The 14,187-nt window shown below is 34.2% G+C and overlaps 1 protein-coding gene across 1 annotated transcript in view; it reads left to right on the top strand.

The window, feature by feature from the left end:
• Positions 1 to 14,187, top strand: part of LOC106469319 (protein espinas-like) — a 49,640-nt gene that overhangs the window by 29,753 nt on the left and 5,700 nt on the right. The window contains exons 3-4 of the mRNA XM_022398441.1: positions 6,379 to 6,636; positions 11,737 to 11,940. Of these exons, the coding sequence (XP_022254149.1) occupies positions 6,379 to 6,636; positions 11,737 to 11,940 (462 nt within the window). The remainder of the gene's footprint in view (positions 1 to 6,378; positions 6,637 to 11,736; positions 11,941 to 14,187) is intronic.

The raw sequence follows: 14,187 nt of genomic DNA, 5'->3' as shown, positions 1-14,187 counted from the left end.
ATATTATACCATACTCCTTTCAATAACTTACTCGGTAACAAATGAGAACATTGTATATTATACCATACTCCTTTCAATAACTTACTCGGTAACAAATGATAACATTGTATATTATACCATACTCCCTTCAATAACTTTCTCGGTAACAAATGAGAACATTGTATATTATACCATACTCCTTTCAATAACTTACTCGGTAACAAATGATAACATTGTATATTATACCATACTTCTTTCAATAACATTATACCATACTCATTTCAATAACTTACTCGGTAACAATTGATAACATTGTATGTTATACTATACTCCTTTCAATAACTTACTCGGTATCAAATATTTTCTTTGCGTTTTGCTCCAATAAAAATGTTATACGTTTCTTCTACTTTGTATAACTTTTAGGAAATATTGCGAAACCAACGTGGTTCAACTGTAGGACAATGGATCCAAAAATCTTAGACTAATTGAAAAACTTTAGTCTAGTCATTTTTTAACGTTCAAATTGTAATGTGTTTCATTTTACTGATGAACACTTCTTTAGATACCGATTGTTTTTTGTTTTTTTACTAATTAGATAGTTATTTTCCTGATGATGTATATATACTATATCATGTTTTTTTTTCACGTCACTGATTCACCACATAGAAAAAGCAAAACCAACACACCTTCTAATAAGTATACGTGTTATATATATCTTTTTCTTTAGTCTGCTTGCAAACAAGCTCAAATTCTAAGATAGAGAATTTCAAAGATAAAAGCAAGACCGCGTGTAATAAAACGAAGGAGCGAGACGTCTCGGACTTATTCCCGGTATTTCTAATGCCAAGAAGCTTTAATTAAAGACTTTAAGAAAAATGCGACTGCCCCACGTGTGACTAGGCTTCTATCGAAAATTTATTTACACAATTTCATTAATTTGCTAGCAACCTCCTCCCCCCTCATATACACACACAGACACTTTTTAAAAGTTTTTTAAGCTTTTATAGAAAGATAATGGCTTGTGACTTTTAAAAGTAATTCTATATAATGGAAAGAGCATGTGGGCAGATTTATTAAGACTTTATTTCGTTGTTTATCAAGGATCTAACTAAGAACGATAAATAGAAACTCATGTCCTTTGCATAATAATCATTAAAACCGAATAGCGAAAATTTTCTAACTTTTCGTTAGTACATATCTTAAGTAAAATCCTTTAATCAGTGATTAAACCTCACATTAATGAATCATCAAAAGTTTCATAAAATTTTACAATAAACGCCAATAACGCTCTTAAGAAAAATAATGTGTCGCATTTATTGATTTTCTTTTTCGTAAAATAATTCCGCGAGATCATGAAATAAGTATGGAAACGTTTCGTTCCATTTAATTTTTATTGTTCCTTACATTCATGATTACTCAAGAAAAGTTCATGTAATTTTTGTCAAGGGTATGTGTATTGGGCTTGTACCCCACACCCAAGCGAAATTACGGGGAACAACGAGAAGGTTGTTCCTCCTCTTACATAGCCAGAGGGTTGTTAGATAACAATTGTTTATACACATACTGGTCTGAGCCTTTTTTTATAATCTATTCCTTGGTTGTCGTTGTGAATCATCTTGAGCTGACAATAAGAAATACGCTGAAGCTATAGTTCCTAAAGGGCTGAAATAATTAGTATAGTACAGACCATAAAATTCGCTCTTGCTCAAGGTCGGAAAAGATTTATGTCTTATATATCATATAGCCTCACGCTTATTGAGTTGGCAAACAAAGACTTGTTTATATGCTTCGCATTGTGTATAAGTCTTCTGTTCTGTTTAAGTGCTTTTTTTATGTACGTTAAGTAACTCTGTAATCAGAACAGTTCTGTATCTTTAAACATTCGCTAGCTTTCACTTTAGCAAGTTATAATAAGGTAACTATGAGTAATCTCAATATAACAAATAAATTAGTAAAGGAAATTATTTTTGTGTTGGTTATTTCTTTGTTTCTTATCTGTTTTAATTATTTCTTGTGTTTCTTATCTGTTTTAATTATTTCTTGTGTTTTTTATTTGTTTTAATTATTTCTTGTGTTTTTTATTTGAGCTGGTTATTTCTTTGTTTCTTATATGTTCTGATTATTTCATGTTTTTATATATTTGAACAAGTTATTTCTTTGTTTTGGTTATTTAATGTTTTTCTTATTTGTTTAATTATTTCGTGTTTTTTATTTAAGCTGGTTATTTCTTTGTTTTTTATTTGAGCTGGTTATTTCGTTATTTCTTATTTGTTTTGAATATTTCATTTTTTTATTTGCGCTGGTTATTTCATTATTTCATATTTGTACTAGTTCATGTTTGACCACGAATATAGAAGTTTTCTTCACAAAATTTGATTACCCTGTTCACATATAAAATATTTCAATAAAGATATATCCATAATGAATTTATGTTTAATTTCCATGTTTTGAAGAAACAACCAGAGGGCATCACTTTAACTTAAGTGAATGAATAGATTAAACTGATATAGGTATTTTTTTGTTTTTTGTTTACCTTTTTTTGTATTAAACTTTGTGACACTGTAATTAAAAAGTGATCCTGATCAAACAACTTTATGCCGATATTTATTTAAATTTATCCTACTTTTAGATAAACTATAACTGTTCAGAAGTATCCTATTATTAACAACAATATATTCACAATTCCTTAATGTTTATGAGCTACAAAATATGTTATGCTGATATATATATAATGCCATATTTGATGTACTTACTCTTATTTCTTTTTCAAATACGTGTCACAGACTCACACAAAACATACGCGGATGAATTCAATATCCACTATCAGTGTAAATTAGTAAAAGATAATAACAGAATACGTAACGCGAAGACTCTTTCTCAATGGAGAGAATAATATATAAACATATCTCATGAATAAACTAATCAGAAAAAGAGTAAGTGCCAAAGCTACCATGATTTACGACTGTAATTTCTTATACTGCCATTGTTCCAAGATCACGCACGAAGCAGCAGACTGATGGTAAGAATGATGATAATTGGTAATTTTCGTGAAGTACTGACAGAAAAATGGAAGGAAAGGTCTTCCGCTTCTCCTCCTCCTTCTTAGGTACTTGCTTTAAATTCTTGTATTGGTTGAGATTGAGTTTAGATCTTCAAGCTAGGATAGTGTATTGTAATAGAAGAAGTTGTTGGATCAACTACAGTGTAAGCTTTTGGGGTTGTCCTTACCATAATTAATTCACTTGTGTATTCCAAATTACGTTTAGCATTCTTATGTTTAAAGCTAATTATTCAGTAAGTGATCACACCAGTCGAGGACTCCTCCCACCCTATCCCATTTGTATAACCCACCAAGTAGAGAGGAAAGTTCACGAATAAGATGTTCTGAATAATTGTGAGCTGGCGTAAATAATTTGGACCAATTGATACTTCAGGGGTAGGTGTAATCCACGTTTACAGTTCTTCATACGAAAACTGTAAAGTTTCTAATATTAAAAGACGAAAAAGAAAGAAAATTCCCCTTTCCGCCATTCAACTAAACAATACCATTTACCAATATTTTAGTGCTATTTATATATATTATCCATTTTATAAAGTTTAACATAACTTTTAGTTTGGCCACGTTTTGCAACAAGAGGTTCTTTGTACTCTAATGTTTGCTACATTATATATATTTCTGATCATTAATTTGTTGTATTGTTGAATTTCGCGCAAAGCTATTCGAAGGCTAGCTACTCTAGGCGATACTAATTTTGAAATGTTAGATTAGTGGCAAGTCAGTTAGTCAACACCACCACCGCCAACTCATGGGCTACTCTTACTAATGTCACATTATAACACCCCCCATGGCTGAAAGGGCGAGCATGTTTGGTGAGGGGATTCAATCCCGCTACTTGCAGATTGCGAGTCGTGTGCCTTATCCACCTGGAAGCCCCCCAGACCACTAGACATTCCTGGAACAACATTTCCTGTTATTCGATGACATTTCAGGATTCTGGATACAGTACACCGGGGGTCAAGGGAGGCAGTAGTAAAGCAAGTGTAGCTATGTAAGTTATTGATTCAACTCAAACAATTTCAACAAAAAGCGATTTTGCTTAAAGAAGCTGCTCTTCACTTTTGTTGGCCCCCAGGTGGTTAAGGGGTCTGAATCGCAATCTGCTGGTCGCGGGTTCGAATCCCCATCCAACCAAACATGCTCGCCCTTTCAGCCGTGGGGGCGTTATTATGTGACGATCAATCCCACTATTCGTTGGTAAAATAGTAGCCCAAGAGTTGGCGGTGGGTGGTGATGACTAGCTGCCTTCCCTCTGGTCTTACACTGATAAATTAGGGACGGCTAACACAGATAGCCCTTGTGTAGCTTTGCGCGAAATCCGTAACAAACAAACAAACAATTTCCTTTGCGGGAAAATAAAGTTTGGGAAAAGTTACCTAAGCCTGTTGAAATTACGTTTTGTTTTAGTTTCTCACACTAAAATGTACTTTTTGGTATCTATTAATACTTTTTAGGAAGAATAATTAATGTTCCTCTATATAGATATGTATATTTCACAAACAACCAGTTTACATTAACTAAAAAAAAATAACTTCCCTTCTCATTAAATCTGTCTGGATGGGATGAACAAGAGATGCAATAAATTAACTCAAATTACAGTACCTTGAAGACGAGCTCTAATGGCAATAGGACAAAAAAATTAATTTAAGTCTGAAGAGAAGCTCTTGCACGTCATAAAATCCATTCAAATAAAAGATGTTGAAAAGAAAGAAAAAAATGGCCAGATTATTATAGTACGCGCTATTTTTGAAAGATGCTAAATTACTCGGATTATACCAAACTCATAATCTATTACCACGTAGCTACTTCTTTGTACCAAATGAACGTTCATATATCACTGGCTTGTTCGCTATTGTCAAGTGTGGAAGTCACTGTTTAGTGTTCGTGTCTAGAGAACTGTAGTTATTCACATAAGTTTCAATTAATTTTTTGTTGTTGTGGCGGAAGAGACCGGCGGTTACATCAAGTGCTCTTAAACGTCATTTGTCCATTTGACGGCTAAGAAGCGATGTCTGTTCGTCTGTTTAGTTCTGATTTGTGGTTGCGTGTTTTGTTATAACCATAGAAGTATTGGGAGGCTTAATTTCACGAAACCACTAAGATAGTTATAAGAAATGTTCACGTCCAGTTGATGGTCAACCATGTAATCCTTCGATTTACCACCGTCAGTTATATTAGCACTTGTGTAGCACCGTCAGTTATATTAGGACTTGTGTACCACCGTCAGTTATATTAGCACTTGTGTAGCACCGTCAGTTATATTAGGACTTGTGTAGCACCGTCAGTTATATTAGCACTTGTGTAGCACCGTCAGTTATATTAGCACTTGTGTAGCACCGTCAGTTATATTAGGACTTGTGTACCACCGTCAGCTATATTAGCACTTGTGTAGCATCGTCAGTTATATTAGGACTTGTGTACCACCGTCAGTTATATTAGGACTTGTGTAGCACCGTCAGTTATATTAGGACTTGTGTAGCACCGTCAGTTATATTAGCACTTGTGTACAGAAGCACATTATGCTAATAATTTGTCTGGTTTTGTTTTTAGAGCAGAGAATCGAACCCCGGATTTTAGCGTTGTACGTCCGGGACATGCTAATAATACAGTAACTTGACGAACATATTATATGGTTTCAAATAATATCGTTTCTCATCTTCAATTTACTATAGTTATATCAGCACTGACACGTTTCCCCCAGCTCTCCCCCCCCAGTGGCACAGCGATATATGTCTGCGGACTTACAACGCTAGAAACCGGGTTTCGATGCCCGTGGTGGGCAGAGCACTGATAGACCATTGTGTAGCTTTGTGCTTAATTACAAAAAAAAAAAACGTTTCTCACAAATTTTGAAATTTTATAGGATCGGCTTTAATAATGGAAATATATAACTGGAAATTTACATCCTCCACCCACATTTTGTATTAAAGTACTTTTATCACTAATTAATTTGTTTTAGTGGTGCTTTTTATTTCAACACATTATTTACATTTCTCGCTGTTATCTAGCACAGTTTCTTTATAAATGTGTAACGTAACAAAAGTCTTGGATTTCTTTGTGCATGATTTTATATAGAACCATTGTTGAAAGGAAGTTTATTTTACGTTTTGCCGTATTTACATTATTGTTTTGTTTTTTGATATATAAACTTGTGCATGATTTTATATAGAACCATCGTTGAAAGGAAGTTTATTTTACGTTTTGCCGTATTTACATTATTGTTTTGTTTTTTGATATATAAACTTGTAACTTTTAACTGTTAAATATTATAAATACATATTTTATCTATTTGTTTGACGTTGACTATAGATTTGTAAAAATCTTGTTCTGACCTATTACAGGTCCATTTGTATTTCTCGGTACTTCCCGACGAGAAAGTTCCGTACGTGAATAGTGTTGGGGAAAAATACCGAATTAGACAACTTCTACATCAACTGCCACCGCATGACACACAACCCAGTTTCTGTAATCAACTGCTCGGAGAAGATGAAAAGAAAGAATTACGGCAGTTTGCGGCACAGCGGAGGCGAGAAGCTCTCGGCCGCGGAAACGTGCGACAACTTCCTGTCTTGTTACAGTGTCCAGTGAGCTGTAAAAATGTAAGTTTTGAAATCAAGGATTTTGTTAAATGAGCTATAACTGTTTGGTTAAAGTAGTTGTTGAAATTGTGTGTTCACTTATATTTCTATGGCTATTTCTAGCCATTCAGTTTCTAAGGCTTCTGAGCAAAGCTTCAAATACAGAACGTTATACTAAAACGTTTTTTTATGGGAGCTTCAACACGTCGTTGCTATATCCACTCATTATCTACTTGACGTTAATGCATGATGACAATAGTTCTTCAGCAGAGTTTCCTTTGGAAAAGGCTTCGAAGTTAGGCTGTCATGTCAAAAGCACACCAATTCTCTCTTCATGCTTTTCATGATGACAAACTGTCGTTCTTAGATGTTCATCATAAGAATGGTAATACTTATAGTAGGAATGGGGCGAATACACAATACATGCAATACAAACTATTTATTCATATACACCTTTAACAACCAAATAATAAATCTTGAAAAGTATTTGAGAGACACCCTTAGGTGATAAACAAACCACATATAAAATTACAAGTCATAGAACCACTTGAGAAAGTCAGCAGAGTAGATACAAAAAATTCACAAAACCATAAATTAATCAATCTCACTGACTGACTGGCATTGTTTAATGCTTCTAGTTGTGTAAAACAGACACACTATAGTTATAAGTGCACCAAATAGAAAAATAGCACAGGGACCACATGCTAGTACTGGCGTTTTTCTACACCAAACATCACCAAAAAATTTAATTAACAAACTAATTTATCAACCCTTAGTGTATGCACACAACCACAATTCACACTACACCACCCAAATCACATTGCACACTGCGGAGTGTGTTCCATCAAATGTACAGCACACATGCACACTCACAATGTGTACACACACCATAAATGAAGAGAATGTACACAACACACACACACACATACACCATTATTTGCACACATACCATAATATTGTGGTGCACACCCACACTGTTGATATACATACAAGATATCACCACAAATGAATGAACGGTGTATAAGACCATGTCACCTTGTATAAAAAATGTGCATGAACATATGAAAAAATAGTTTAAAAAAAACTGAAAGTGTAGGAAAGAGTGTACCAAAAAGTGAGGAAACTAGGTAGGGATGGGCATGGTGTAATAAAACCTCCTATGTATAACCTCTCAAGGGGGCGTGTCCAACATCTGTTCCATGACTACTTCGTTTTTCTGTGTTCATGATATTATTCAACTTACGGGTACATACAAAAGTGTGTCTTTGATTCTTCTACTTTTGTATAAACAGTAAGAAATCCACGACGTCGTTACACAGAAACCTCTTGACAGTTTTTATCTTTGTACTTTAATCCACCTGTATAAGGTGGACTAAACTTATCAAACTTAGTTGTGATTATCATACAATGGCTAGAGGTTTCTATGAATCGAATTAATGGAGGCAATACATGTACTGTAAAATCTGTTTATATGACACCAGAAGAATCAGATATTCGTGGGGACCCATAACTTGTATGTTGTTGTTTCTCCTTTTGCAATTGCATGATAATGTAACAGGATTTCGTACATTAGCAGGTGGACTAAACTTATCAAACTTAGTTGTGATTATCATACAATGGCTAGAGGTTTCTATGAATCGAATTAATGGAGGCAATACATGTACTGTAAAATCTGTTTATATGACACCAGAAGAATCAGATATTCGTGGGGACCCATAACTTGTATGTTGTTGTTTCTCCTTTTGCAATTGCATGATAATGTAACAGGATTTCGTACATTAGCGGCTTACTGTATACAGGATATACATGGACCGTATTTTGGATACGCCCTCTTGTGAAATTGTACAGAGGAAGTTGTATTGCACCATGGTACATGTTTAATTTGTTTGTTCGTTTGTTGTTAAGCACAAAGCTAGAGAATGGGCTAACTGTTCTTATATATATATAATTATAATTATTTTTATTACTATTAGTTACACTCGGTTCTATTCAGCGAGTGTTGTTTGGCTTTATTGTACAATGGTTTATCTGTGTTCACTAAGACACGGCGATCGAACCTCAAATTCTACTCTTGTTGTTATGAAGCTTGCCTCTGAGCCACCGCTGAACTTTAACCTCGTATTTACCTCACATATTTGTTTTATGACGGACGTGTACAATAGTTAACCTTCCTCCACCAATGTCTGACTATTTTATTGCCTCATAAACTGACCGTTGAGGTTATGATTATCCTAAATGTTCCTAATAAGCGATAAAGCTAAATGTAGAAACAAAATATGTTATTTTTAATGGCTCTAGGGCTTAGAAATAAGAACAAGCATGATGCAACATCTATCGACTAATATTATATGTCCAACAATTCTACTTCTTGGAATTGCGTTCAGCGCCACAAGTACTACTTACAATTTCGTTAGAGATATAGTACGTTTGATATTTTAAGCGTACAAATCTTGACAAAGAGATGTTTTTTTTTTGTTGTTTTTTTCAAGATATCTTGTGATCTATACTTAAGGGCATTGTTAGACTTGAGAGTGGACGTGGTTTGGACGACGTCCACCAATTAGTTTTTGGAAATTGTTATCTTTGATACAATTATCTGCACTGCTATTTATCTTAAGAAGTAATATCTCCCGAATACCATTCCCGACGCAGGTTTTTTTGGTACTTATTATGTACAAAATGATTAATATTTGTGTCAATATTTTTGGGGGGTTATGCTTTTCCAGTTTAACGGTAATAGTCTACAAATTAGGGGAGAAAAGTAGAAAGAATATATTTTCTCGTCTTTTAACTTTAGTACTTTAAATGGGAAAGTTTCTTAACAGTTGCCACCCAGTGGCTCAGTGGCAAGTCTGATGGCGTATAACGCTAAAAACCGGGTTTCGATACCCGTGGTGGACACAACAGATAGCCCATGGTGTAGCTTTGTGCTTAACAACAAATGAACAAACAAATTAAACACGTACCCTGGAATAGCGATTAGATGTCGGAAATTATTGTCTCTAAAATATATAATTACGGAACGGTCCACCAACTATTTCCTGTACGAGTCCAATAAGACATTCGTATACACTCAGAAATATTTATAAAAAACTGATTTTTTTTCTCGATTTACTGGAAAAATCTATTTCTGATAAATAAAAAAAACAACAACTGATATTGACTAAGGAATCTACCTTTGGATTGAGCATGGCCTTGTAGTTAGCGTATCAGGTTAGAAATCCGTAGGTCTCGGGTTTGAGACGTGGTTCTGCCAAACGCACTTCGCAGTTTCAGCTGTGGGCACTTATAAGAGTGACAGCCATTCCTGCTGCTCATGTAAAGTAGCTCAAAATTAGGGGTGGCTACATACTTGAACCATGGAGGTCTCAAACCTGGATGCTTAAGTTCACTGTATGCATAAGGGTCGTTCAGGTGAACAAACACACAATCGACTTTGCCTGTATACAAATTATACAACTACACGTCCTACAGGCCATTCTGTAAATCGAAAGCACCAGTCAACTTCCTGACATATAAAATTAAAATTAACCATAAACGTTTTATGGGATCTCGAATCGAAAGTTTGGTTTTGATGAATTTTCGGATCGGATACGGAAATATATTTCCAGAACCTGAGTAATAGTTATCTAAAACGAAAAGCTATAAATAGAAGTTCCCCAATCATAATAAAATTATTCCAACTTCATGCTTATAGTATTCCAGAAGTAAGCAGTTCGTATAATAACTGTTGGAATTGTTGATTTAAGTTTAAAGCCGTCATTGACTATTTCGTCGAGAATACAGCAACGTTCTTTTATACTTAGCATAACAGAGTTAAAGTGAGAAATGTTATTCCAATAATAATAAAATATTATACACTTAAACACTGTCTAAATATACATCAAAACAAACATGAGTCAAAGAAAGTAAACTGTCGCACGAACATTATTGTAATTCACACCATGAGTCAAAGAAAGTAAACTGTCGCACGAACATTATTGTAATTCACACCATGAGTCAAAGAAAGTAAACTGTCGCACGAACATTATTGTAATTCACACCATGAGTCAAAGAAAGTAAACTGTCTCACGAACATTATTGTAAATGAAAAACTCGACAAATGAAAAGAAACTCCGGGACTGGTACTTGATCCCAGGACCTTTGGCTAAGAGAGCCGTTGCTTTACCCTCCAAAGATACAATCCGTCTCTTTCTTTTTTTTGCCCATAAGGTTTTTTTTTTTTTTTTAATATGAGTAGGAACTTTATCCTACGATCAGTGGGTTGATTTACCTAAAGAACTGTATTAGAAGTTCGGTAATTTTAACTACCTGAGAGAGTAAAGAACCGTAACAGCTAGTTTCCAATTATGTAAATATTTAACTAACTCCCAATCTACTAGATATGCATAGCTAATTTCCGGTTTACAAATGTATGAATAACTAGTCCCCTGTTTACAAAAATATATAGCTATTTTTCAATTATCTAAATATTTAACTAATTCAAGATCCATACGTAGCTAACCCTCAGTGTGGTTGATATATAAGGAATTTCCAGTTTACAAAGGTTTTAAACTAGTCCCATGTTTACGAAAATATATAGCTATTTTTCAATTATCTAAATATTTATGTAGATTTATCTAAATTTTTAACTAATCCTCAATTTACTTATGTTATATAACTAATCCTCAATTTACTTATGTTATATAACTAATCCTCAATTTACTTATGTTATATAACTAGTCCCCAATTTACTTATGTTATATAACTAATCATCAATTTACTTATGCTATATAACTAATCCTCAATTTACTTATGTTATATAACTAATCCTCAATTTACTTATGTTATATAACTAATCCTCAATTTACTTATGTTATATAACTAATCCTCAATTTGCGTACTTTAATAATCATTTCCAACACTTATGTGATTTAAAATTATGAACTAAATTAGGAATTTATGCGTGCACTATATCAGCGTATGTAATTTATACGCGTCTTCAAGTTTCTCTGTGACGTCCAAGTAATAAATAAAATAATTTTTGGATTGGATTTTACTTTATTTCTGTTCATTGTAAGATGATGTCAGTGAGACGGATCTATACGTTACTGTGTTAAGGGTTATAACATTATTTTCCAGTGTGAAGAAATGATATCAGGAGGAGATATCTGTGTGACTGCTAACAGAGTAGGTACAGACTGTTACTGGCATCCCGCTTGTTTCGTGTGCTGTGAATGTAAAGAACTGCTCGTGGATCTAATATACTTCACGAAAGATGACAAACTCTACTGTGGTAGACATCATGCCGAAACCGTCAAGCCTCGTTGTGCGGCTTGTGATGAGGTAAGGTGAACAAATGTGACCAGTATATGAGAAAAGTTATTATTATTTTTATTAACTTTATTCTGCTTACCTATCAACTATTTAAAATCAATGATTTTGTTTTTCATATGAAGCTAAACAATGTATTTGTTTGTTTGTTATTAAGCACAAAGCTACACAATGGGTTACCTGTGTTCTGCCCACCACGGGTACCGAAACCCGGTTTCTAGCGTTATAAGTCCGAAGACTTATATATATTTATATCTTTAAAAATGATAAGTTATTGAACTAGGTATGTGTTATATTCTTGGTTGAAAAGCTTTTGTAAGATTAATTATCTGAGAAACAGTTATGCGTATTTGACAATCGTAGTAGTGGTCGTAATAACAGGTCATAAGTCCTGTGAAGGTCAGGTGCTCACTGGGTTTCTTCCTCCCTTCTTAAAGATGTCAGAGAACGCTTTATACCATTAGTAACTAAAATCACGGTTTTCGGATTCATGCAGCTACGCATGCGCAATACCGTATTTTTTTATACATACGACTGAACCTTTTCTGGGAAAAGCAGAATTTTTAGCCGCGGCGTAGCGGCTGATAGAACGGCTCTGAGTTTTTCAAGTACAAACTTTTAGCTCATAGCTCCGTCATCTCTTGACCGATTTGAGATCTAATTGCAGTTTTGGACTCAGGAGGTCAAACCTATTTGATTGATCTATTTGACCATTCCCAAGGTCTTATAGATTAATTTACTCTAATCCTGCCTAAAAAAATTAAATATGAGTGTAGGATGGCAGAGATTCTGGTGAGCAATAAAATCGAATCGAGATATACATGCGCCCCACACTTGGTATTGCTGGCGCACAAAAATATAACTAATAAAAACGAAAAACGTCTCATAGATTAATTTACTCTAATCCTGCCTAAAAGAATTTCAAGTGTCGAGGCTATTGAGGATTCCATCTTGTTCATTTTGGTACTTCACTCTGTCGCTTTACTTGCTCGAATGCTAAATCTTTTTCTCACAACTAGTTCTATGGTTTGTCCGGATATATACTTATAATCTTATTTTAACATACAATAACTCTTTAAAAAATAAAACTAATATTGTATGTAACTATTGGTTGTTGGTTTGTCTAGTGTTCAGTGGTCGGAATATATACGGCGAGTTAATTAGATTTAATGGTGAGAGGTACTTAGATCTGTGTTCATCATGCATGATAAACTTTTCTAGTGTGCGTAATAAATCATTTTGACTTAAATATTTCCTAAAGTATAGTCTTGACTTATTTAGAAGTCTGCGACAACATGGGAATGTTTGTGTAATTGTGTAAGAATGTTATGTTTATGGATCTTGGAATTCTCTATAGTTTAGTGATTATTATATTTTGAATTGTCTGTAGTTTTGTTGTGTGCGACTTAACCATGCTGGACAGTCATACTCTGTCATCGGACAAATGTAGGCTTTATAGATAATAAGTATGTTTATGTTGTTGCGCCCCTGGTATTGTCAGTCAAATGTCGGACAAGATTGGTTCTTTGTCTGCCATGTTTTATTTCTAATTTCATATATGTGTTAAATCCAGTTTAACTTTGAGTCATAGTTTAGACCCAGGAGCCCCCCCCCCCCCCAGTGGCACAGCGGTATGTCTGCGGACTGACAACGCTAGAAACCGGGTTTCGATACCCGTGGTGGGCAGAGCACAGATAGCCCATTGTGTAGCTTTGTGCTTAATTCCAAACAAACAAAAATTCCTGATATTTTGCCCAGTTAGCTTTTTTGTAAACGTATTTTGAGGTATTTATTCGTACGTTATGATTTGGACAGAGATCCAGTATTTAACAAGAAGGCACCACCAGATAGTATTCTAAATGGACGCCAGCTTTGGTTCAAACATTGAAAATCACTGGATTTTGTAGATTCTACGTATAAACAGATTTATTTGATCAGAACTATGGTCATTTCCTCAAAATAGTCAATTTAATATTGTTCTGTTAATGTAAACCTTCAACTTGGTATTCATTTGATGTTTGGATATAACCAAAGCTGTTTAATTTGCATATTTTATATATAGAGCTAGCATTTTCATATCTCTCTACTGAAAAAGACCATCGCCCTCCAGAACACTTTGGATTTTTGGTCTTTCACATATTGTGAATCTTCGAAGATTCCCAGTGGAGTTTCGTACACATGACTGTCTGTAGCTTATAATTTTCTATATTTATACAGAGTAGCCCAAACTTACCTTTCCTATTTTAAAATATAATAATA

The sequence above is a fragment of the Limulus polyphemus genome, unplaced genomic scaffold, assembly GCF_000517525.1.
Source record: "Limulus polyphemus unplaced genomic scaffold, Limulus_polyphemus-2.1.2 Scaffold95, whole genome shotgun sequence".
Classification (NCBI taxonomy): domain Eukaryota; kingdom Metazoa; phylum Arthropoda; class Merostomata; order Xiphosura; family Limulidae; genus Limulus; species Limulus polyphemus.
This window is presented reverse-complemented; position numbering and strand designations above follow the sequence as displayed.